Source organism: Rhinatrema bivittatum, chromosome 1, assembly GCF_901001135.1.
Source record: "Rhinatrema bivittatum chromosome 1, aRhiBiv1.1, whole genome shotgun sequence".
Classification (NCBI taxonomy): domain Eukaryota; kingdom Metazoa; phylum Chordata; class Amphibia; order Gymnophiona; family Rhinatrematidae; genus Rhinatrema; species Rhinatrema bivittatum.
This window is the reverse complement of record NC_042615.1, coordinates 164,320,716-164,347,344: the sequence shown is the minus strand read 5'-3', so window position 1 is coordinate 164,347,344 and position 26,629 is coordinate 164,320,716. Positions and strand designations below refer to the sequence as shown.

The 26,629-nt window shown below is 44.1% G+C and overlaps 1 protein-coding gene across 1 annotated transcript in view; it reads left to right on the top strand.

Annotated features, from left to right (window-relative positions):
* NWD2 (NACHT and WD repeat domain containing 2) overlaps positions 1–26,629 on the top strand; it is a 309,581-nt gene that overhangs the window by 256,161 nt on the left and 26,791 nt on the right. The window contains exon 4 of the mRNA XM_029589587.1: positions 15,872–16,075. Within this exon, the coding sequence (XP_029445447.1) occupies positions 15,872–16,075 (204 nt within the window). The remainder of the gene's footprint in view (positions 1–15,871; positions 16,076–26,629) is intronic.

Genomic DNA, 26,629 nt, shown 5'->3' with positions numbered 1-26,629 from the left:
AGGAGGAACCACGACAACTTCCTGTTGTGGTTCCTTTAAATTTGGCAGCCAGCCACGCACGCAGCACTAGTCATCCCCTGAGGGGGGCAGAGCCAACCCAGCCGACGAGGAGCCATGCGGTCGGACGCCATCAGCGGCAACGGCCGAGAAGGAAATGCAGGGGAGAACTGCCTGTGCCTGCCAGAGCCTGGGAGATTGATGGACCCCGCGGGTAGGCACTTGCCCCGGTCGCGGTCTGCCGCAACCGGCGGCCATGATGGTCGCTCCTGGCCGCGGATCGCCACGGCCGGTGACCATAACACTCTGTGGGCTCTCATTGTATCCAGCTGGCTCTGCCAGAATTTTTTTTAAGATGGAAAAATAAATACAGCATTTTTTAAATGATTTAATGATCTAATGTGTTCCTTCCACAGCTTATAATTAAGATAATTTCAACCAAAAGCAAATTAACATTCAAAACTAAACTTCTTTAGTCACTTAGGGGGTAATTTTCAAAGTCATTTCCACACATAAAACATGGATTTATGTTCATAAATTGCCTGTGATAAAATTGCCGGGGTCTGTGTGCTTAACTCTACAGGAACAGCTCTCGGCAACCTGCTGACTGAGGCAAGAGATAAGATGATGCACCTCCACCCCCAATGCACAGCACAGGACAAATCATCAAGAGGACAGAGGGCGGGGGGGCTCTTTCAGTGATTTATAATCCTGGGGAAGGGGAGAAAGCAGGGGTCAGAGCTCCCAAAGGAGTGACAGATAGTGTTAGTGGTAATATTTCTAGAAAGCTGGCAACCCTGCCATACTACCAAAAAGAAACCATACAAACTGCATCCCACCTTTTCCCCAACATTTGTCCACTGGACAAGTGGGAGATGGGTGAATGGCAGGGGTCTACTTGGCACACTGTCTCCAGACACCACTGGGGCCAGACACATCTTGCTTCAACCTGCCATTCCCTAACACCACCACTAGGTCGAGACACAATCTGTTTCAGCCTGCCATGTCCCTCATAACACCACTGGGAACAGACACATCATGCTTCAGCCTGCCATGTCCCCAGCACCACCACTAGGGCCAGAAACTTCCTGTTTCATGCTGCCATGCTCCAATTACAACCACTGGAGCCTGACATTTTCTGCTTCAGCCTGCTATATCTCTCACACCACCATTATTTCTATATTTCTATATTATAGAAACATAGAAATGACGGCAGAAGAAGACCAAATGGCCCATCCAGTCTGCTCAGCAAGCTTTCGTACTTATTTTTCTCACACTTATCTGTTATTCTGACCACTGAGGTCAGGGCCCTTATTGGTAACTTTTTGGTTCTAATTTCCTTCCACCCCGCCATTGATGTAGAGAGCAGTGCTGGAGCTGCATCAATGTGAACATAAGAATATAAGAAAATGCCATACTGGGTCAGACCAAGGGTCCATCAAGCCCAGCATCCTGTTTCCAACAGTGGCCAATCCAGGCCATAAGAACCTGGCAAGTACCCAAACACTAAGTTTATTCCATGTTGCCATTGCTAATGGTAGTGGCTAATCTCTAAGTGAACTTAATAGTATCAGCCTAAATGGTTAGGGGTAGTAACTGCCGCAATAAGCAAGCTACTCCCACACCTATTTGTTTACCCAGCCTATGCAATTTAGTCCTTGTTGGTTGTTGTCTGCATATAAATCCTCTTTTCTTCATTCCCTCCTGCTGTTGAAGCAGTGAGCTGCGCTGAATATGTATTCAAAGTGAAGTATCAGGCTTGATTGGTTCAGGGTAGTAACCGCCGCAACATGCAAGCTACTCCCACACTTATTTGTTTTTCCAGCCTGTGCGATTTAGTCCTTGTTGGTTGTTTGAATGTAAATCCTCTTTTCTTCATTCCCCCCTGCCATTGAAGCAGAGAGCTGCTTGGATATGCAATGAAAGTGAAGCATCAGGCTAATTTGGTGTGGGGTAGTAACCGCCGCAACAAGCAAGCTACTCCCACGCTTATTTGTGAATGCAGATCTTTTTTCCCACATTTCCTCTTGCCGTTGAAGCATAGAGCAGTGTTGGAGTTGCATTAACCTTGTGTATGTTTATTGAATAAGGGTAGTAGCCATCATTCCCGCAAGTCACCCCCATTCCTCTTTGTGACCATACACATTGTTTTTCAGCCTGTCATGTCTGCAACAGCACCATTGGGCCAGACACATCCTGTTTCAGCCTACCATGCTCCAACTACAACCAATGGGGTCTGACATATAGTGCTTCAGCATGCATTGCTCCAACCACTAGGGCCAGACACATTATGCTTCAGCCTGCAATGTCTCCAGCACATCCACTGGGGCCAGCCAAATCCTGCTTGAGCCTTCCATGTTCCCAACCGCACCAAAAGAGCTAGTCACAACCTGCCTCAACCTGCTATGTCCCTCTCACCACCATAGGGGCCAAACACATCCTGATTCATCCAGTAATGTCCCCAACACTACTACTAGGACCATACATATCCTGTTTCATCCTGCCATGCTCAACCCACAACCACTGGGGCTTGACATATCCATTTTCAGTCTGATATATCCCCTAAACCACTACTAGGGTAATACTTACACTACTTCAGCCTGCCATATCCCTCACACCACCACTTGGTCCATACACATCCTTCTTCATGCTGCCATGTCCACAACAGCACCAGTGGGGCCAGACACATCCTGCTTCAGCCTGTAATATCCTCTACAGCACCACTAAGATTCAGACACATCCTGCCTCAGCCTGCAATGTCTCTCTTACTACCATAGGGACCAGACACATCATGCTTCAGCCTGCCATGTCCCCAACAACTCCACTGTGACCAGACACATCCTGTTGCATCCTGCCATGCTCCAACCACAACCACTGAGGCTTGACACATCATGCTTCAGCCTGCCAAGTCCCCAACATCACCACGAAGGCCAGGCACATCCTGTTTCATCCTGTCAAGCTCCAACCACAACCACTAGGGTCTGAAACATCCTGCTTTATCCTGTCATGCTCCAACCACAGCCATTGGGGCCTGATCCTTCTTCAATCTTCCATGTTCCAACCACAAGCAGTGGGGCCAGACACATCCTGCTTCAGCCTGCCATGCTCTAACCACAATCAGTGAGGCCTGATATATCTTACATCAGCCCTCCATGTCCCCAAAATCACCATTGGTCCATTCATCGGTGCTTTGGTATTTTTGTTGCCACTTTTTATGCTTTGTTTCCTCTTCATGGTGCCTTAGGGTACTGATGACAATTTTCTTGCCACTATGCCTTTTGTGATGCCATCAAGTGTTCATGTCGCTATTGCTGGCCTCCTCTTTTAGCACCTTAGAATGTTCTTCCTCCTCTTGCTGCTTCAGTTGCTGTTCTCTTGGGGCCATTCCTCCAATGCTTGTACCACTTTGCCCATTTGCAGAGCCTTAGTCCTATGCCACCTTTGGTGCCACTTTACCACAGTCTAAGTACCTTGGAGTTCTTTTCTCTTTCTGATGATTTCTTTCCATAAGTTTCATTAGAATTGATAAGAAAACCTCAATTCTGTGGCCCAAAATAGACTGCAATGTTTCTCCCATTGACTTTAAAAAATGAATAAGGTAATGAAGTGAATAAACAAAGATCTTTTTCTCATTTTGAAGCTAATGAAACAAATTTGGGACTAACGAAATGAATGAGCAAACCAAAGCAAATGCTTTCTTCTGCACATCCCTAATATTTAGCATATTGGCATTTCCACACACACACAGAGGAAAGTATTGCATGATTACCAAAAGAAAGGATCTCTGTATGCATTTACATTAGATAAAAGTGCACATATACAGGTTCCACACTAAATATTACTATTTTATAAAAGTACACATTATTATTTTGTGCCTGAAACCAGCCCTAAATACATGTACTTATGTTCTCATTAGGCACGTGTCATGATATTTAAGTTTAGGTCTCATTGACTCTCTTCCTAACAGCACCTGGTAGCTAAGGGCCCCTGCTTAGGAAATCTAACTTCCAGCCAGAGGAGAAGGTATTCAAAGTTCAGAATATCCTGTATGGGAAGAAGTCAAGAAGAGTTTAGAAAGGAAGAGATGTGGGAGACATTCCAGCAGAAAATAAATGTAGTCTTCAACAATAGACATGTATAAGATCTCAGCAACAAGTGGTGAGACCTCTGATGCAAGGACAAGGGAAAATAGGCACAGATTAGGTCTAAGGGGTCCTCCAGCCAGGTAATGTTCACCCCAGTGAAATAGCTGATCTTGAACACTATAGCAGAGGCTGCATTGCAAGGGATTGGTGAGCAAGACACGTCACAATCACAAGGAAGGCAAAGTAAGCACTCTTTGTAAGAAAGGCATTAAGATGCTTGCATTTAAGCCTAATATAAAGTATCTAATTATACACATTTATACATACTAGAGAAAAGTGCCCAGCATTGCTCGGGTTGACTAGTCAATAACAGCCTCTGTGAGTGTGTGTGTGTGTGTATGTATGTGTGTGTGTGTATGTGTGTGTGTGTGTGTGTGTGTTTGTGTGTGTGTGTGTGTGTGTGTGTGTGTGTTTGTGTGTGTGTGTGCCTATTTGTGTGCACCTGTGTGTATATGTCTGTGCCTCAGTGTGTGTGTATATGTGTCTGGCTGTGGTTGTGTGCCTGTGTCCCTGTGTATTTGCATGTCCCTCTGTTTGTTAGGGGATGCCTTTGCCTATGTGTGTCGTGGGGCTGGCCTGTGTATGTATGTGTTTTTGGAGGCCTGTGTGTGTGTATCTGCCTGTGTCTGCGTGTGTGGTGTTTGCATGCCTGTGTGGTATGTGTGTGTGTGTGTGTATGTTTGTGCGAGACATAGTTTTGCAGACAAAGAATATTGTCTTTTGTGATGATATAGTGATATTAGTATAGGGCTCTGCGCAAGAGGACGGCCTTTAAGCAAAAGGTAGGAACAGCTTGAAGGCATTGTTCCCAAAAATCGGTGAGGGAGGCCACTTATGACACTAAGGATGAGCAATTAGGGATAAGAACTCTTTTCCTTACTGCGAGAGGTTTTAAGAGTTATGAGCAGCTCCTTAAAGTCCTAAAGACCCAAAATTTGAAATTGTTCACTCTAACTGTAGAAATCAGCCCTACAGATACCCTGAGACTGCACAGTACACCTTCCACTGTTCAGGGTGCCACCTGGTGGCCACAGACAGACATGACAGTATAGCTGACCAGCTGACACAAGTCTTTATATATATAGATTTACATATTTACAGATAATCTTTGATCCAAAAGGCTGATAAGGTCTGCAGTCTTGGACTGCATCTTGCAGCCAGCTTAGTCTTTTTTTGCATGCTTGTTTATCTTTGCTGAAAACATCATAATGGAGACCCTAGGCATGGTGGACTAGAAGTCTGCTCTGTAGCAGGAGGCCCCTCCATGCCTATAAGAGAGGTTCAGTGTGAGATAGCAGAAAATGCCTGACGAAAAGGCATTTCTCACAACTGATAGGCATGCTATCACTTGGATGGACCTGGCCCCAGTGGTCTGGGAAGGCCTAGGCATCATCCTAAAGTGCTGCCTGAATGTTCCTAAACACAGGGACGATAACTTTTAAACCAGCATGATGTATATTCCCACTAGTCGGGAACAGAAATGCCAACAATGTTCTTTTCTAAAGCAAACCCCACCCTAACACTGCCCTCAGTGCCACTCTTATCCACACCCCTTTTCTTTGCAGACGGACAGACATGACCTGCCGATAAAGTGCCCTTTTTGTCAAGAATGCCTAAAAATGAGCTAGTTACTTGCCTACCCTTCAAAGCGGATAGTTATGATGTTTTAGCAGGTTGTTGTTACTTCACCAAAGCTGGTTTTAATTCACTGCCAAACACATCATTAATTCTGCTACATACTGAATTCTCTACAAAACAGTCGACTCATGCAATTTATCAGCAGCGCTCTGGAACTGATACACAATACTTGTAAATCAATTAAAATCTCTTGCTAATTAAGATTTCTAAAACAACAACAAATCCTCAGCCAAAAAAATCATCCTCGCAAGTCTTATCTAAATAGCAGTTTGAGTTTTGTTTATGTATTAGTGCAAATAAGGTTCAGAAAATATTTTTCTGGAATTCCTAATTATGTTGAAATGTCTGTGGGTAGACATTAGAATGTTTCCATTCTAAGAACAGGTGACTCAATACTGTTTTTTTTTTAACTTCCCTGTTTGAATGTCTTTCACATTGAGAAACTTCTAGAATGTGGGGGCAGTTTTATATGCGGGGGCAGTTTTATATGCGCAGTCAGAGGTAAGAACAGCACAATACATATCAGTGAAGATTTGATGTGATTTGGAGTGAGGAAAGGTACAGCAATATAACATTTGTATATTGTACTCTCAATCTAGCTTGATAGTGTTGCGTGTCCCAGCCGTGTGGGTGCTGCGACCGGGCCTGTTCACCTCGCGCTGCCCTCTACGAGCTCCGGTCTCGCCGCTGCTGCCAGCTCCTGGCGTCCCCGACACTCACCGCGGCCCTCTCCAGTTTCTTCCATGCCGCAGGCCTCACAGCGGAGCTCCCTATGGGGCTCCGCGTCTTCGGCTGCCTCGGCCCCCACCCCTAGGTGCGCACGTGGCCGATGTCCTCAGTTTTAAAGGGCCAAGCACAGGAAGACTGAATCTGATGCATCCTGATGACATCATGTAGCCCTAGTATAAATAGCAAGGCCCTGTTCCCAGGACCTCGCCTTGGCAATCAGGTCGACACCGTAGTGTACTAGTTTGCCTAATCATGTGTTCCAGTGTCTCCTTGTTCCAGCGTCTTCTTGTTCCAGCATCTCCATGTGTTCCTGTGTCCTTACTCAGGTAGTACCTTCTCAGACTGATCTCCGGTACTGACCTCAGCCTGCCTGACTACTCTCTTCGTCTGCTGCCTGGAACTGACCACTGCCTGCCTGACCACTCTCGTCATCTGCTGCCTGGAATTGACTACTGCCTGCCGGACTACTCTCTTTATCTGCTGCCTGGAACTGACCCTCGCTTGCCTTGTCCATGTTCGGACTGACCTTGGTATTGACCCCTGCTTTGGCTGATCACTTCTGGACGGATACTCTGGCTTTGACCCTTGCGCTTCACTCGGACACTCTCTTCTGGCCTACCGTGACTACCAGACTAACCTGCTTGGATTCCAACAGCGGCCTTCACCCGACTAGACCCGCAGGTGCTGCCTGTCTCACCCGAAGAGCCTTCCTGAACTGTTACCTCCCTGAGGTCTCCAGAGCTTCCAGTTCGGGTCTGGTCCATCCTCTCTGCATCAGCCATGCACCCTTGCTCATGCACACCCCTCCGCTACCTCTCCGGGAGACCATCCAAGGCCCACCTAAGTCCAGGTCCAGGTAGCCAAGGGCTCAACCTGTGGAAACCCCAGACTGTTATTGGCGAAGCTCCAGCTAGCCTCTGTCTCCTCATGTGCTCCACCTCTTGGTGGCAGGTGCTCTCTGGGTCTGACCAGAGGGCCGTACCAATCCTGCACCAGGCCAAGGGTCCACCTCCAGCGCAACAGATAGCATCTAGGTAGAGAGTGCATCAAACTAAGCTGAGGAGTATATTGTACAAATCTCATATTGTTGTACCTTTCCTCACTCCAAATCACATCAAATCTTCACTGATGTGTATCATGCTGTTCGAACCTCTGACTGTACATGTAAAGCTGCACCCCAAAACCTAGACCACCACCAAAACCTCACTCCGAGTTCCTGGTTGCCCCTCATATAGTGGTAGAAAAAGTTGATTAATATGGGTTTGTCTGTCTGTCTGTCTGTCTCTCTCTCTCCCCCTCCCCTTCAAAATGGGATTTGAGATTTTTAGCACAAATCCCATTTCAGGCATATCGCACAGCATAATGCCAGGAAAAAAGGTGTAGTTGTTTCTGGTGATAACATGCATTATGCTATCACATGCAATGCTAAGCACCCCTCATTTTAATTTACTCCACTCTAACTCCACCCAAACTCCTCCCATTCGGGAAAAAGTTTAAAATTTACATACACATCTCGTGATGCGTTATCGAGGGTGCTCTGGCGTTACCTTGTGTGTTAGGGATTATTAGGAAAGGAATGGTGAATAAAATGGAGGATCTCATAATGCCTCTGTATCGCTCCATGGTGAGACCACATTTTGAGTACCATGTGCAATTCTGGTTGCCACATCTCAAAAAAGACATAGTTGCACTATAATGAGGCAGGGTGAGGTGGCCACTTCAGGCGGCAAAATCTGCCCCTCCCCCCCCCAAACTCCTCTAGAGGCCACCTTACTCTGCTGCCAAAACAATAAAGGACCCGTGGGCCTCTGATGGATAGTCCTGAGGCAGGTGCAGTATTGCGCCTGCCTCAACTGGAAACTGGAAGGAGAACAGCAGTCTCCAGTCCAGGCAGAAGCAATCGATCCTGCATGCAGATTCACAGAAGGCAGATCGTGGGAGCTGGCAGCGCTTGGCAGAGTCTGGGCTGTGCAGGAACACATGGAGATCCCACAAAGAAGCTACAAGGGCAAAGGTTCTACAGCTGCTTCCCAGGCACTGCAGCAGCAGGGAAAGCTGAAGGCAGTAACCGACAAAGGTAAACAAAGTGGTAGAAGATAAATTGAATCACAAAGGAGATAGCCTCTGTTTACTGTCCTTCCTTTTTTTTTAAGTCCAAAAAGCCAGGGAAGCACATTAAAACTATTTCGAAAGATAGATGGTGACATATGGACCATTTTGCTGTCTTTTTTGTTGATTAGACAGAGGTGCCAATGAAAATTCTTTCCTTTGAAGCCAACAGAAGTCATTCTCTTCCTATGTTAATTTTAAATTACCCCCATCTGCACAATAATAGGGGGGGAAGGGGAGTTATGGCTGAAAACCTGTAGTATTATTTCTTGGGTTGTAGTGACAGAGTAGGCATTACTGTAATTGCTAGAGGGAAATTCTACGCAGAAAATGGAAAAGATGGAGGAGACTCCAATGTGTCACAAGTGGAGCTCGTCCCACTCGCAGCGAAGATGAAGGCCCTGGTGAGAAGAGATTGTGAGCCTGGGGGGGGGGGGGGGGTGAGAGAGCATGTGTGAGGATGCTTGGGGATTGAGAGGTGAGAAGAGACAATGAGAATGCATGTGTGTATGGAAGAGGGAGAGAAGTGAATGAGTGTATATGTGTGTATGCATTTATCGGTGTGTTTGAAAAAGGGAAAGAGGAGGCGGGGGGGTGGGCCACCATCTCATCACTCGCCTCAGGCAACAGATTGCCTTGAGCCACCCCTGGTTGCATTAGAGAAGGTACACAGAAGAGCGACCAAAATGATAAAGGGGATGGAACACCTCCCCTATTAGCAGGCCGATTCAGAAAAACACGCCGGAGAGCTGGCGAGCGCCCGCTCTCCCGGCGCGCACAGGCCACTCTCCTGGGCACGCGATTCAGGAGGGTGGCCTATGCAAATTAGGGCCCATGGTAAAAGGAGGTGCTAGGGACACTAACGCGTCCCTAGCGCTCCTCTTATTGAATAAGGGGTAAAGCTAGCATGTCGAAAACGTGCGTCCAAATGCGGGTATCAGCTTGTAGGATACCCGTGGCTGTATCAGCCTATAGGAAAGGCTATAGAAGTTAGGGCTGTTCAGCTTGGAGAAGAGACAGCTGAGGGGGAATATGATAGCGGTCTATAAAATCATGAGAGGCCTAGAACAGGTAAATGTGAATTTGTTATTTACTCTTTCAGATAATAGAAGGACTAGGAAACACTCTATGATGTTAGCAGATAGCACATTTAAATCAAATTGGAGAAAATTCTTTTTCACTCAATGCTCAATTAAGCTCTGGAATTTATTGCCTGAGGATGAGGTTAGAGAAGGGTTTATAAAAAGATTTGGATAAATTTCTGGAGGAGAAGTTCTGGAGGAGAAGTCAAACTGACTAAGGGAATAGCTACTGCTATTACTGGCATTAGTAGCATGGGATCTATTTAATGTTTTCATACTTGCTGGGTACTTGTAACTTGGATTTCACACTATTGGAAACAGGATGCTGGGCTTGATGGACCCTCAGTCTGACCCAGTATGGCAACTTCTTATCTTCTTATGTTTTTAAATATCTATTTAGCTAGGTAAATTGCCCTTTTATGCAGTCCGCTCTATATAAGGAAGGGTTTCTGTCTTGTGAAAGGAGACTGATAGGAGGGTGTCTTCTAGTTTGCATTACCCTAGTTAACTTTCAAGAGTAACATGACAAGGGATGACGTCTTCCCTGTCTTCATCCATTTATTTTTTATCTCTCTTTTCCAGCAAACGAGTTCAAAGCATGTTAGAGCAGAGTATTAGGTTTAAAGTAGGCATTGAGTACAGGAGTAATAGAGTTTTAAGAAAATAAGGTACACATAATAAAGATAAATATAATGGAGCAAATATTGAATATATTATGAGGTCTTTGTTTCAGTAGTCAGGAGTCAATAGTCAGGAGTTCAATGTTCCAGCTGTGAGCCGAAAGATGCTACAGATAGCCAGGTTTTCAGCTTCTTCTTGAAGGTGATGAGGTCTGGGAGTATCCTGATGTCTAGAGGTAATGAGTTCCAAAGAGTGGTGACTGATCCTAAGAAGGTCCTCTTCCTGGTCCTGGTAAGCCACTTTTTCTTTGGGGCTGGTATCACTAGGTGGGCCTGAGGTAGTGAATACAGTGGGTGGGCGAGTGATTATAGGGTGAGTCAGTTGGCGAGGAAGGATGAGCTAGGTCCTTCAGTGCCTGCAAAGCCAAGACCAGGTCTTTGAATATAGTACAATAGATTGTTAGAAGCTACTGTACAGTTTGTAGGAGTGGATGATCTGCTCAAATTTACTCATTTTTAGCATGGTTCATACTGCTGAGTTTTATATTAGGTAGATGATGAGGAGTTTGTGGTCTATTGTGTCAAAAAACAGCTGAGAGGTCAAGACAGTGAGGTGGTTTGGATGTTGTCAATTGACAGCTCTTGGAGGAGATTGTCATAATGCCTCTGTATCACTCCATGGTGAGACCGCACATTGAGTACCGTGTAGAGTTCTAGTCGCCGCATCTCAAAAAAGATATAGTTCCACCAGAGAAGAAACAGAGAAGGGTGACCAAAATGATAAAGAGGATATAACAGCTCCCCTAAGAGGAAAGGCTAAAGAGGTTAGAGCTGTTCAGCTTGGAGAAGAGACGGCTGAGGGGGATATGACAGAGGTCTTTAAAATCATGAGAGGTCTAGAACAGGTAAATATGAATTGGTTATTTACTCTTTCGGATAATAGAAGGACTAGGGGGCACTCCATGAAGTTAGCAAGTAGCACATTTAAAACTAATCGGAGAAAGTTCTTTTTCACTCAATGCATAATTAAACTCTGGAATTTGTTGCCAGAGGATGTGCTTGGTGAAGTTAGTATAGCTGGGTTTAAAAAAGGATTGGAGAAGTTCTTGGAGAAGTCCATTAAATGCTATTAATCAAGCTGACTTAGGAAATAGCCACTGCTATTACTGGCATCAGTAGCATGGGATCTACTTAGTGTTTGGGTACTTGCCAGTTACTTGTAGACTGGATTGGCCACTATTGGAACAGGATGCTGGGCTTGATGGACCCTTAGTCTGACCTAGTATGGCAATTTCTTATGTTCTTATTATAGAATCTATGAATGTACTTACTGCCTAGATCTGTTTCAAAGAAGGAAGGATTCTTTTCCAAGGGCTACACATTTCTCAGAGATTTTCTTTACAGAAAATGCAATTAAGATGAGTTGCCAGTGGACTGGACAGGCACCCACAGCACTAAAAACACCATCCCTGTCTTCTATTAACTGGCTCTCTTGTTGATAATCTCAGCAGAGAAGCCCAAGATTGCACAGGGCATGAAGACTGAAGCACCTTATCATTCTGCAGGACCAGAGCTGAGGCACATTGACAAAGTGTTGTGAGGAAATGTGTGCCACTGCTGCCTGTACTGCACGAGTTCTGTGGGCAAATGGTGGACTTTGGTTTCCAGAGCTGTCAAGCTGGTACCTTCCATGAGTACTAACTTCAATAGAAAAAAATGCTCACAAAGAGAAAAAAAAATGTTTGATATAGTTTAGTTCACATATAATCCCCACCAGTACTGGAAGATTTTTCCTTTGTGCCCGCAAGGGATATCATTCAAAAACATCTAAAAAAACCCAAACCCTCCCAGATTTATATTTCAATCCAAACCAGGTCAAAATATGTGCCAGATGTCTGCAAGTCAGTTTGCCTGCAGTTTGGAAACAGGACACCTTTTTCTCAAGGATTTACATTTCTGCACCTTCAAGGGAAAAAATATCTATAGAAAAAAATGTGAAAGCAATATGTCCGGCAAGAATTACTGATAGAAGTTTGCCCCAAACTGGGCAAAAGTTCCACAGCATTTTTTTATAGTAGGGTTTGCTTGCACTTTCTTTCTGTGTATTTTTGCCCCTTCAAGAAAGTGCAGAAATGTAAATCCTTGGACAAAAGATGGACCGTTTCATAATCATCAATAAATCCAAACAGAAAAACGCACTCAACACAACTAAGTCTGTTTAAATTCTGCATTCTTAAACCTTGCATCCCAAAATGGGCACTACAGAAAGAGACGAATCATCTTTTCTACGACAAAGAAGATGCCTACATTTCAAACCAGAGTTCATCTATAGAGAGGAAATCCCAAAGGGCTTTTATGCCAAGTGGAATTATAATGGATACAAAGAATATCACTCTTAAAACTGTTATGAGGCAAACTGTGATGTGTAAAAAATATAATAGAACAGTTCAAAAAAGGCTATAATAAAGTCAACGGCAGCTGTGTTCAAATAGCATCAGCTTGCGACAGAAACAGCATCGGCTTGTGATCCTGCTAAAAGCCAGAGAAGTCCCAAAGGTTGTGAAAAGGCCAGAAGCAGCTGTGTTGAAAGGCTGGCAGAAACAGCCTCAGCTTTTAAAGAGCAGCAAGCAATCCCCCAGTGCTGTGAGGAACTCCCACACGAACTATAAATATGTAAGAGAGCAGTCCCAAAGCAGCTGCTTTTCTGCTGCCTACCCTGGGTGGAGGGGGAAATGTTTTTACAAGCCTGGCACAAAAAAATGAAACCCTGTCACACCTGGATTCCAATGCTCTCTGTCTCCTCAGGAGAACTGGAAATTGATTGCGCCGCTCCTATCACTTTCCAGAAACAGTTTAATTTACAAAGCAAGGCATGTTTTCTCAAGAGGAAAAGATGCTTCAGTGCAGGGATGGCAAACTCCAGCTCTCAGGAGCCACAAATAGGTCTGGATTCAGGATATCCATAATGGATATGCTTGAGATAGATCTGCATGTGTAACTCCTCAGACGGGACATATAAAATGTTGAGGCTCTGATACCTCTGGAATCCGAGTGCAGCCTCTTGGTCTTAGGGGTCAGCAATATGGAGGTAGGCGAGGTAGTGCTTTTCCTTGTGCTGGGAAGAGGGAGGTCACCCACTTAAGACTCCCCTCTGTGAACCCCAATACCTCTCCAGAAGAGGAGGTGGATGCTGGCAGTCAAGGTGCCCTCAAACAAATTCCACAGCAAGTATTACAATTTTATGAATTGCTTAGAGTTTGCAGGCTTCACAGCTAAGGTACAATTTCGCCAATCTCCAACACCATTACCACCAGGCTGCACCAAATAGCAGTTTACATTTCCAACGCTAGAAGACGACATGGTGACTTAGTCTTTCAGCACTGGATGTGTAAACTACAGATAGTTTATGCTTCCAACACAACTTCTGTGAGAAGCAGCACTGGAGCAACCAGGAGCAGATGAGGTTTGACCTCACCCCCGGCAGGGGTGTTATTTGAGTGTTAGAAAGGTGAGTGGGGGTCCAGTCCGGGCTGATGGGACTATGATGGGAGCCAAATTAGTAAATATTATTCCAAATGGGGAAAGGGAGATGGGGGGATGACCCTCAGAAATCAATGCTTGTACGAACATAGGAGAGGTTTAGGGGAGGGGGCATCACTCTTATTTCTGTATTTTTTTGGGGGGTTTTTTTTGTTATTGTTTGTTGTTTTTACAGCACTTCTTAGCCAGATGTCTTTTGAAGATACCCAGTTATGTAGCTAGTTATCCAGCCACACAAGGCCAGAAAACTAAAAAAAATCTGATCGGCTATATTCAAACATAGCAGGTAAGGTTTTTTTTTAATTATCCAACTAATGTGGCCAGATAACTTTAGCTGAGTAAATTCAGTGGGACATTTATCCCGCTGAAGATCTGGGACAAGTTATCCAGCAAACTTTCGTCGGATAACTTGTCCACTAAGCAGCTTGCTGAATATTGGCCTCCAGGAAAACTGTGACATCTAAAATTGTGTTTGAGATTTGGTCCTTGGGATCCTGCAAGGGGTTGCCTGCCCAAAGGTTACATTAGTAATCCTGCTGCTGCTGCTGCTGCTGCTGCTGCTGCTGCTTGTAGATCACTGTCAGCCTTGGGACCTGCCTTGATACTGTGACAATGAGTTGAGCCAGATCTTCAGCATTTCTATCTAACATTTGAAGCTGGAGGAAATTCTTTCCTAATCTGGCACTTTAGTCAAGGAACTAATTTGCTAAGCTGCAGTAAAATTGAACCAACAGAACACAGTGGTTAACATCTGCTCCAAAGTGGGTGATACATTTTTGCTGTTAGCATGCAGTTGCCAAATAGTGGATGGTTTAATGGTTTAGTTCTGTTTCACTGAAATGAAAGTTTTGGCAGGATTTACTAAACTGCAGTACCCAAGTATCACAGTTTAATAAAGCACACAGCTTTTTTTTGTGCATTCCTGGCCATGATAACATGCAAAGATAGCCTCACATTCTAAGGCGTCCTTTTTTTTTTTTTTTTTTTTTTTACTTTTTGATTTATTTTGATTTTGATTTCTATTCCATCTTCCAGGTGGAAACTGTTATAAAGAATAAAATCACAAAACATTTAGATAGACATGGTTTATTGGGACACAGCCAACATGGATTTACCCAAGGGAAGTCTTGCCTTACAAATCTCCTACATTTTTTGAAGGGGTGAATAAACATGTGGATAAAGGTGAACTGGTAGATGTAGTGTATTTGGATTTTCAGAAGGCGTTTGACCAAGTCCCTCATGAGAGGCTTCAAAGATACCAAAAAGGTTATGGGATAGGAAGCGATGTCCTTTTGTGATTGCAAGCTGGTTAAAAGACAGGAAACAGAGAGTAGGATTAAATGGTCGGTTTTCACAGTGGAAAAAGGTAAACAGAGGAGTGCCTCAGGGATCTGTACTTGGACCGGTGCTTTTTAATATATTTATAAATGATCTGCAAAGGAATACGATGAGTGAGGTTATCAAATTTGCAGATGACACTAAATTATGCAGAGTAGTTAAATCTCAAGCAGATTGTGATAAATTGCAGGAGCTAAATTTGCATACACAGTCTCCATCATAGGCATATTTATCTCATGCTTATTCATTGTGGATATCCTGAAAACACGACTGACTGTGGGGGCCCCAGGATAGGTTTGGGAATCTCTGTTTTAGTCTTTTTTTTTTTTTTAACTCCAGGCTTTCATTGAGTCAGAGTTGCTCAGATCACAATTACTGATTATAATAATTTGAAGAAAGAAAAAATTATAATAATTTGAAGAAAGAAAGTATAGCAGTTGACACAGGTTATACATTTTTAAAATTCATAAATAAATAATAAAATAAATGAATAATAATAAATAAAAGTGACAGTCTATAGGTAAAGAGCCAGACAACAGTTTTGCAGCCATAATCACTGTGATTTATTTATTTTTTACCCATCTCTGTTAAATTTGTTATTATTTTAAAAGAAAACTAATCTAAGGATTTTTTTTCTTGTTTGCTTTTTGTTTTTTATTTTTGCTCTACATAGGGACTATTGGGAGAGAAATATGGGACCATTCGAATTCCTGGGGACATCGAATCATCAGAATTTGAAATGATTCTGGATGCTGCCGTGGAAGCAAAGCTGGACACAAGAATTTTGGAAGAATGGTATTGCCGAGATGAGAATGCTGTACCACCAGCTTATTACTTGAGAACAAAATCCGAAATGCTAAAGAATTATAATAACAATGTAAGTCACTTTTTTGTTTACAGGTATTGTTTATCTTACTTTCTTTGTTGTCAAAAATAACTCCCAAAGATTTTTCAGGTTCATGCAATAGATGCAATAGAATGCAAAAGAGTAATAGATGTAAACTATTCAAAAATGAATTATTTATAACTCACCGTGATGACTCATATTATGCAAAACAATCACTGTTACATACAGATTTTGGTTATTAGTAAAGTGACATTTGGTACTATAGTTTAAACTTGGTAAATGTTCAAACTCAGTTGATATTTTGCCAGTATTAAGCAGGTTTATTATATAATTTAAATATTCATTTGTCATTTTCAAAGAAAGGTAGCATACTATGGATGTTATACTCTAATAAGATGGTTCTCAACCTTTTTTTGGCCGGGACACACCTGACAGATGGATCTCACATGTGTGACGCACTGAACATGTGACCATCATGGGGCTAAATGTAAACATACATTCTGCATCCACAGGAATCCCCTCAAACCCCAGCAATGAGTGCAGAGCAGATCTAGGGCATTACCCTGTACAACTTGCCATACCAAAAAGATATTCTGGTTCTGATGACATCCCAGTAAAAGGAAAACAAACTCCTTTTACTACCAGGCAAAATAGCCTTGCTTATGAAAAGACAGTAGTTTACCACTAATGCATATCCTATTGAGACAACACAACAAATAAGATTGATACAAATGCCTACATGCTAGTAAATTACCTCACCTCGATCACACACCCAGAACTGATCTTAACCAAATACAGAAAAACCACAAATTATAAATATAGAGACAGAAACTGGAATGGAAAACCAAAAAAGCCACTCTGCATGCAGTGCGAACCTGGAGAAATGGAATGAGAAATATAGCACCTAACAGACTCTCAGGATTTGCAATAATGCACACAAACTAACTCGGCACAGAGTTACACCTGAATTATGGAACACACTCAAACAGTAACAACCCTATCTAAGAAATACAACTATTAAACCAGGCCCTAAACACTAATACATTTCCTATTGGGAAAACAGAATAAGCCAAGCTGCTATAGAGCCCCACACAGAAATAATTGTAAAGCTATACTAAAAATGTTACAAAACAGCTGCTGAACAGAATAATATCCAAGAATTAAAAACTCATAAAAAATTATTAAAACATGTCCAAATATCAATAAAATATTTCAAAACAGCAGACATTGCATAATACCCAATAATTAAAATGGCAGTCAATCAAGAAAAATAAATTTAAAAAGCCACCTTTACTTACCCTCTCCAGCAACTCTCCTACTCCTTTCCCTTCCAGGCCAATAGCACTCACCAGAAGCAGCAAGGGCTGCTGAACCTCTGTCCTCACAGTCCTCTTCCTTAGCACCCATAACCAGTCACTCACACACACACCTCCAATTAGACCCCACGACCAATCTTGGTCTCTCTCACACCAGTCATCTTCCTGACCAGTCTCTCTCTCTCTCAATCACACTCATGGTCTCTTATATACAAGCTCTCGATCATACACAAATGCTCTCGCACCCATTCTCACCAGCTCTTACCCAGGCTTCCATTCACACCTACACACACAAGCTCTCGCCCAAGCACCCATTCATACCAGCTCTCACCCAGGCATTCATTCACACCCACAGACACAAGCTCTCACCCAGGCTTCCATTCACACCCACAGACACAAGCTCTCACCCAGGCATCCATTCACACCTACACACACAAGCTCTTACCCAAGCACCCATTCACACCAGCTCTCACCCTGGCACACACACACACACACACACACACACAAGCTCTCACCCATGCATCCATTCACACCCACAAGCTCTCACACATTGACACCAGCTCTCACCCAGGCTTCCATTCACACCCATAAGCTCTCACCCAGGCACCCCATTCACACCAGTTCTCACCCATGTACCCATTCACACCCACAGACACAAGCTCTCACCCATGCATCCATTCACACCCACAGACACAAGCTCTCACCCAAGCACCCATTCACACCAGCTCTCACCCAGGCTTCCATTCACACCCAAACACACCAGCGCTCACCCAAGCACTCATTCATACCAGCTCTCACCCATGTATCCATTCACACCCACAGACACAAGCTCTCACCCAGGCTTCCATTCGCACCCACACACATAAGAATTCACCCAAGCACCCATTCACACCAGCTCTCACCCAAGCACCCATTCACACCAGCTCTCACCCTGGCACCCATTCACACCCACACACACCAGCTCTCACCCAGGCACTCATGCACACCCACAGACACACCAGCTCTCACCCAGACACTCATGCACACCCACAGACACACCAGCTCTCACCAAAAAACATATTCTTTCTTCACTGCAGGGATGGGCTCCAGTTCCGCCGTGGTTTACTCCGGTGGGCCTTCTTTTTGCGCCACCACGGGGATGGGCTCCCATGGTAGCCTCGGTTGGGGTCGGGTTTCCTCTTCACCACCACGGGCTGTGGCGACCATGCTTCATCACGTCCGGTTTCCTCTTTGCCGCCACGGGCTGTGGCAGCCATGCTTCATCGGTGTCTGGTTTCCGTGGCAGCCATGCTTCATGGGTGTCCGGTTTCCTCTTCGCAGCCACGATCTGTGGCGACCTTGCTTCGTCAGCGTCCGAAACTGCTATTTCTTCCATCTCACCCCTGGGCTAGGCGATGCCTGCCTCACCGGTCAAAGGCTTTCTCCCTTCTTCCTACTCCCACTGGTAGGTAGAAGGGAAGAGGTTTCCGATTGGCCTGCACAGGGGCAGGCAGAATGAAGGAGGCTTCCCATTGGGCAATGGGGGTAGGAAGAAAGGAGGCTTCCAATTGGCCCGCGGGTGCTGGACAAAAGGGAGAAGGGAAGTGCAACGGGCAGTGGGACACCGGGAGACGTGACACACCTGCCGGTGTTTGGAGACACACTAGTGTGTCGCGACACACCGGTTGAGAAGCGCTGCTCTAATAGACCAATATTTTAACCTTATATATGTGTGTCTGCCTGTCTCCCTCTTCATCCTGTGTCTTCCTCCCTAATTTTCTTTTCACTGTTCATCCAAATTAATTCAATAAATATTAGAGCACCCAGTGACTCCTGGCTCACACTTTTCATATGGCCCCTATGTAACCTGTTATGTTTAGTGGCTCACAGGACTGCCATGTGAGCCACAGCACTCACTCCCACCACTACTGACTGTCACTGACACTGCTAGGCTGTCGCCTCCCCTTAAGCACACAAACACATATTATAGGCCCCATAGTGGGAAACAGTGAGCGGTGCCTTCTGATGATGTCAGCCTAACCGGGCTATTCAAGCAAGGGCCCTACAGTATTACCTTGCCTCAGCAACAGGTCTCCTGCCTTGCAGTATGTGTTGTTTGAGTGCTCCTGGTTCCTGTTCTCCTGCATTCCTGAGTCCAGTCTTGCCTTCCGGCCTTGCCTCCTCCAGTATTGCCTTCCAGCCTTGACTTGTCCAGCTTTGTCTTCTCCAGCTTTCCTCATCCAACCTGGCCTTCCAGCTTTGTCTTCTCCAGATTCCTCATCCAGCTCACCTTGTCCAGTCTCGCCTTATCCTGTCCATCCTGTCCAGTGTCTTCTGTGTGTTTTTATCTACCTATGGCCTGACTCTCTGGATCTTGATCCCTTGCTTGGACCTGACCATGATTGCCTACCACCTGGATCTGACCCCTGCCTGGACCTGACCACGATTGCCTGCCACCTGGACCTGACCACTCTTGCTAGCTGCCTGCCCTGACCTTGGCCTGTCTCTAATTCCATTAGTCTGCTGCCTGCCCTGACCCCGGTGTGCCATTTTGACTCTAGTTCTCTTCACCGCCCTAGGAACCTGCCTAAGTCCTGCCAGCCACCAGAACCTAAGGGCTCAACCTGAGGGGGGAGGTGGCTGATATAGGTGAAGCTCCAATCTGTCCCACTACAGGGCATGCTCACCAGCTGCTGACATAGGCCTCGGGGGTTCATCTTCGAGCTGTATCAGCTATGCCACAGCACAGAGGGCTCATACCCCTGTTTCCCTTCACATAACCTGGGCTCAAGATGTTGACTTGGTTTTTTAGTTGTAGAAGTGGATCTTGGGTGCTCTCCTCTTATCACTGACAGTGGAGTGGTGCTATGTGATCTAAGCTCTTTATAAGGTCCAAGCTATCTTACTTTTTTTTTTCACATAAGCTTGACACACAGCACCATAGACAGGGTAGTTAACATTTATCTGTATGAATTCATAGTATTTTGCTAGATGAAAATTAAACTTCCAACTTATTCACTGTGCAACAAATTATCTTAGCAAAGTGACCCTCTTGCTTTCTCACTTAAAATCTTAATAGTGCTCACATATCTCAATACTGTGTTCAACTCTCCAGAATGGAGAATCTAATTGGGTTTGTTTATAACCTCCTTGGAACTTAAATTTGCCTTGCAAGGGCTTGCTTCATAGCAGAAAACTGTAACCTCACATCTTTCTCCTTGCACTTCAAACACATAATCTTCCAAGGTAAAAATATCACAGCAACATGTAAAAACTCTGCCAACCAGAAAACTCTGCAAACAAGACATTTGTTATTAGGCCTATTGTAAAATACATTTGATGTGGGCTTAGCCCTCAGAAAGCCATGAGTAAACTGAATAACAATGATAATATAAGCCAACTCAAAACTTGGCTGTTCCGCCAAGCCTTCCCGGATCCCTCGGACACACATTAGATGATCCCACTCAAGCAATGAAACCTCACTACCCCTCTAAATACCACATTCGCACTAGTTCGTCTTCAAATAAGTGGATTAAGATTAGACCGGATAATGTTATGTCTCTCTTGTATTTAACCTAATTTAATACCCTCTTCGGGCCTTTTTCTTCCAGCTGCCTAAGCTTCCAAGTTTACAGTCCTTGTTAAATGTAACTTTGTCTTGTTTCTTGATTACAAAAAAAAAGTTGTTCCTTCTGTTATCTACCCTTGTTTGATGTAAACCGATCTGATATGGTATTTAACCAAGAAGGTCGGTATAGAAAAAATGCTAAATAAATAAATAAACTTATTATGATGTATTTTATGTATACACTGTAATCTGCTTAGTACAAAATGTTTGCTATAAGCAGCCTAGAAATATTTTAAATAAATAAACCTCCCATACCAAAACAGCACTAAATGCACAACCCTACCTTTGAAAAGACACTACAAATATAACACCAGGTTCTAAAATACCAATACACCTCCAATAGGCAAACAAAATAAGTCAAGCTGCTGTATCCCGACTCAAAAATGACATGCCTGCAGAATATGTCCCTATGATCATACATATAGAACACAAATGGATCAACACCAAATACAGAATAAAATATAAACAGAAATATGCAGATGACAACTGAACTGGAAACTGCATGAAGCCAAGTTCAACAATCGAAAAATAGAAACACCATCATTCCTCATAAAACAATAATAAATCAAGAAATATAATATTAATCATAATAGTAAAACTATACTAATAGAAAGAATAAATAATGTTCTTAAAAAAAATAATAAAATATTTCAAAACAAGATACATCAAATAACATTCAGCAGTTAAATCTAATAAGAATTTTAAAAATTCCCCACTCTCCATACCTGCTATCTCTGTGGATTGGAGGGAGGGCGCACAAACTTTATCCTCTTTCTCACACATACACTGTCACATACACACACACACATACTTTTATGCACACCTACAACCTCTCTCTCACAGACACTGACACACTCTCAAACTCTAAGACCCTCTTTCCCCCCACCCCCCAAACACAAGCTCTTACTCCCTTGGATTCTCTCATACACACACTCGCTCTCGCTCCCACTAGCTCCCTCACATATACACATACACACACACACCCAGGCAAGCTCCCATTCATGCTCTCACTGCTCCCCCCCTCCCCATCTTCCAGGCATGTACACATTCATTCTCTCTCACACTCACACACACACACACACACACACACTGACCCTAGGCACCAATTAATTCTCACACACACACACACAGACCACTAGGCAGGCACCAATTCATTTTCACATGCACAGACACACACACACATAGGCAGGCACCCATTCTCACACAGACAGACCCCAGGAAGGCAACCATTCATTCACACACACACACACACACACGCCTAGGCAGATTCCCATTCATAAACATGTACACACTGAAGGCAGACCCCTCCTCTCTCTCTCTTTTTCCAGCAGCCTCGGAGCCTCTCATTCCTCTGCTGCTGCTGTCATTGCTGCCACGTGGCTATTGGAGAGGTGCCGATCGCTGCTACTGGCACTGAAGCCAGTTCTGCTGCCTCCTTTTGTGCAGGCCCCACGGTATAAAACATTTGTGGGGCTTCCAGTTCCTCCATGCTGATCTTGTACATTGTGAGATCAGCATAGAGAAAGTGCTACTCTTGCACATTTCCAAAGATAACATATGCCAATCGCTATAAATTAAAAAAAAAATTTGCTTTTTACCTTTGCTGTCTGATCTTAGTTTTCTAAACGGTTAGTAATAGGCTTTTTTTTTTTTCACCTTTCCTATCTTGGTCTTTTGCCAATTCCTTTTACAGAGTCTCATTTTTTTCTGATTCTTTTCTCTCTACCTGTCTTCTTCCCTTCTTCCCTCAAACACACACTCAGATTCTCATTCTCACATGCTGTCTCTCTCTCACACACTCTGGCTCTCTTTCTCACACACATACACACAGGCACAGGCTCTCACTCTCACATGCTGTCTCAGCGAACATACAGGCCCTCACTCCCACACAGAGTTTCTCAACTCACTCTCATACACACACACACACTCTACAGGGCCTCATCCTCTCTCTCACCTCTGGGCCTCCTCTTCACGGGTCACCATGCGGTATGGGCTCCACGGCACCTCCGATCTTCTCGAGTCGCCAAAAAGTGGGATCTGCGGCGGCCCTGCTACAGGCCTCCTCTTCTCGGGCCACTGCGAGGTGGGCTACGTGGTGGCCCTGGAACCAGCCTCCTCTTCTCAGCCGCTACAAGATGGGATCCCTGGTGGCCGTGCCACAAATGCAGGACGCAGCTCTTCTTCTGCATGCAGCGGATGCTCCTCATCCTTCCTGCCCATGTGACTCCAGAAACGTTTTTCTTCCGGGGCCATGCTTGTAGGAAGTAAGAGGAGCATCTGGAGGTGATTTTTTCTTCGGGCTGTGATAACACCACGGTCCCGCCGATCTTCTTGCTGTGCACTGCCCCCCCCCCCCCCTCGGTATGCCACTGAGGCAGTGTGAGGCGGATGCCACAGCGGCGTTCTGAGAGAGGCAATTTTTGCCACCTCAAAATTCTGCTGCCTGAAGGGGGCCGCCTCACCCTGCCTCATTATAGACCTGCCCCTGAGGAAGACTCATGGAACTGTAAACTTTTTTGGGCAGATTCCGACTGAGCTGGAAGCCTAAATGAGCAGGAGAAAGTTGCCAGGCAAATAATACCAATAAATTTAGTGCTCATGAAAGGTTCAAGACTGATAGCACAAGCCACGGAACTCCTGCATTTATCCACAGGAGAGAAACAGTATGAGTACAAAATCCTAGCACCAACTGCCAGTCTCCAGGCCAATTGAATCTCTGGCTTCTCTGCTGGGACTGCTCATACCTATTGCCAATTAGTATCATTGCAATTGGGAACTTTTATTCACTTGAACAGATGTCCATTGGGAACTGACTGAGGCTGCCAGCTTATTTCACACATACCCATACAAACGCTTCTGGATAGTAAAGACTTTGGATCACTACAGAGCTAAGCTACAATTGAACTGGTGTCCTAGAGCATTGGTACTCAACCCAGTCCCCAGGACAAACCTAGCCAGTCAGGCTTTCCGAATATCCACAATGGATATGGATGAGACAATTTGCATGCCCTGTCTCCACTGTAGGCAAATGCATCTCATGCATATTCATTGTAGATATCCTGAAAACATGACTGGCTATGTGTGTCCCGAGGATTAGATGTTGCCAATTTTGCTTTTAAAATCCAGGTCTTTGGGGGAGAGGAGCAATTTTCAAATCTACAGATATTGATGCAAAGTCTGCAGATATTTTTACACACAAAAGAAAAGTATGAGCATGCTTTCCCTTTGAAAACTTCCTTAAGAAAAAATACATGCAGAGATTTGCCCCTGCTTTTCTACGTGTAATTTTCCCTTGGAAACAACTCGTGTACAGTAGATGTGAAAATGTAATCCACATGCATTATTTCCTTCCTCCAACCTAAACATTCCCAGGAACACCTACTCCTTACCTACATAAAAGTATACAGGTTGTTGATCCCTGCAAACACTTTTGCTGGGGTAAGGCCTGGACAATTATCAAACAGTCAATTTACCCTAGTAAGTGGCCTGCTTTGAGGATAATTTTGTATCTGCCTGCTTTGGTGTATTTTACCAGGTACTTGAAACCTGGATTGACCATTGTTGGAGACAAAATGCTGGGCTTAAGAACATAAGAAATTGCCATGCTGGGTCAGACCAAGGGTCCATCAAGCCCAGCATCCTGTTTCCAACAGAGGCTTGATGGACATTTGGTCTATCTCAATATTACATTTCTTATATTCTTACCTCGTACAATATATTTTTCCCATAGACACATAATGGAAGAAAATCTGTAGTAAATAGGCCCCCTTAGTTTCACTTCATACAGCTTATGGTGAAGACTTTGAACTGATCTCTGGACTGCTCCTAAGCCATTTAAATACTTTTGGAGATGTGGCCTCCCTGGACACAGTACTCCAGATGCAACCTCACCAATGATTTGTACAGCATTATTACCATCTCCTTTTTTTCTGATAGGCAATCCTTACCCTAATACATCATTGGGTCAAATGTACTAAAGTGTTTTTTCTGTTTTGGGGCATATACAATAAAGCAAACTAAAAGTTTTCAGCATGACAAAACACCACAACATAGTATGCAATACGTTTTACTGGTGTCATATTCCATGTTCCATGTAACATATTCCATATGTTCCATGTAAACCGCCTCCCCGGCGATAGTTAACTCTGTTAAATGTGAACCGGAGTGATATGTATTGTATACAGGAACTCCCGGTATATAAAAACCAAAAATAAATAAATAAATAAAATATTTAATTTTTACCACTCTAGCATGGCCACAGAGGTAGCGTACACAGTAACCAAAAAAGCCATCGTGTATGCTAGCTACCTGTCAAAATTCCAGTTCTAATCAGCACAAACTGAGAGTGGAGTACACAGCATGAGAAATCAACCCGTGCCAATTTTAAGTTGCTGACAGTGAGGTGGAAGGGAACCCAGCTCTCTTCTGCCCAGATCATCATCTGGCCAGTGTAAGATGGTGTGGGTCATGGAGGGGATCTACCTGGGAGAGGGAGAGGGGTTCTATGAAGGATGTTGAGGTTTGGAGGCGTCTTCATGAGTCCAGAGATTTGGGGGGAGATATTAAAACACATAAGCTCTTTCTCATGGGTTTGAGGGAGATACTGGAACATGCAGGCCCTTCTTCATAGATCGGGGGGGTGGGGGGTGGGGGATGTGCAGAACTGAGGCTCAAAAGCCTCTTGGTACCAGGAGGAAGGGATTGGGGCACATCGGGTCTCAGAAACCCCTTGTGTATCATGCAGGGGTAGGAGGAGGGAAATTCATGTTCTGACTCTTTCATTTAGGGCTAATTAGCATGTTGGATTTCCTAGCAGTGTGCCCGCCAGTCTAAGGCAGGGATTATATTTTGGGGATTAACAAATCCATGTAAATAGTGTGTGAAGCGAGAAAATAAAACACACTATTTACCGGCACGTATATATTAATGTATTGAGGGGCTGTCTTAATGTGCATATTAAAGCCTTATAGCATAGTAGTATGCTATTTTGAGCCTGGACGAATAACTCTTACCGTGCAGCTTTATTGCATAGGCTCCTTTATCGCTGTACAAAAATGCTTGGTAAATCTGGCCCATTCTTTGGCAACTCCTAGGTAATCATATATAAATATTTCCAATACCTCTCCTGATTTAATGATAATCAGTACTTCATACATCATGAACTGTTTCCCCGGTCTTCTGGGTACAAATTCATGATTTCATATTTTGCATTAAATCTTAAGTCACTTTCTTGGCCACCACTGAAACTTACTTAAATCCTTCCTCATTTTCCACGCCCTCTGGAGGGGCAATCCTTATTCAAATCTTAGTATCATCTTCAAAATAACACATTTTCCCTACCAGCTCCCTCGATAATAACGTTGGCTGCTACCGTGCATGCAATAAAAATATGTAAAGTATTTTTATCACCTGTGCGTCAAAGATCTGTTAGAATATCCGAGGCCATGAAGAAGACAATAGCAACAGAGACGCTTTCACATCAGCTGAAGACATAAAGCAGTTCTCTTCTACTCAAGCTGTAACAATTTCGGTAAAACAAAACGGCTGAACAATTGAACATAAACTTGATAAAAGTTTGAACAGAACCCTTTGAAAATGTAATTTTCATACTATGTTAGTTCAGTTTTAAAAATCTGTTCCTGCTACTGTCCCTAAGTGTTT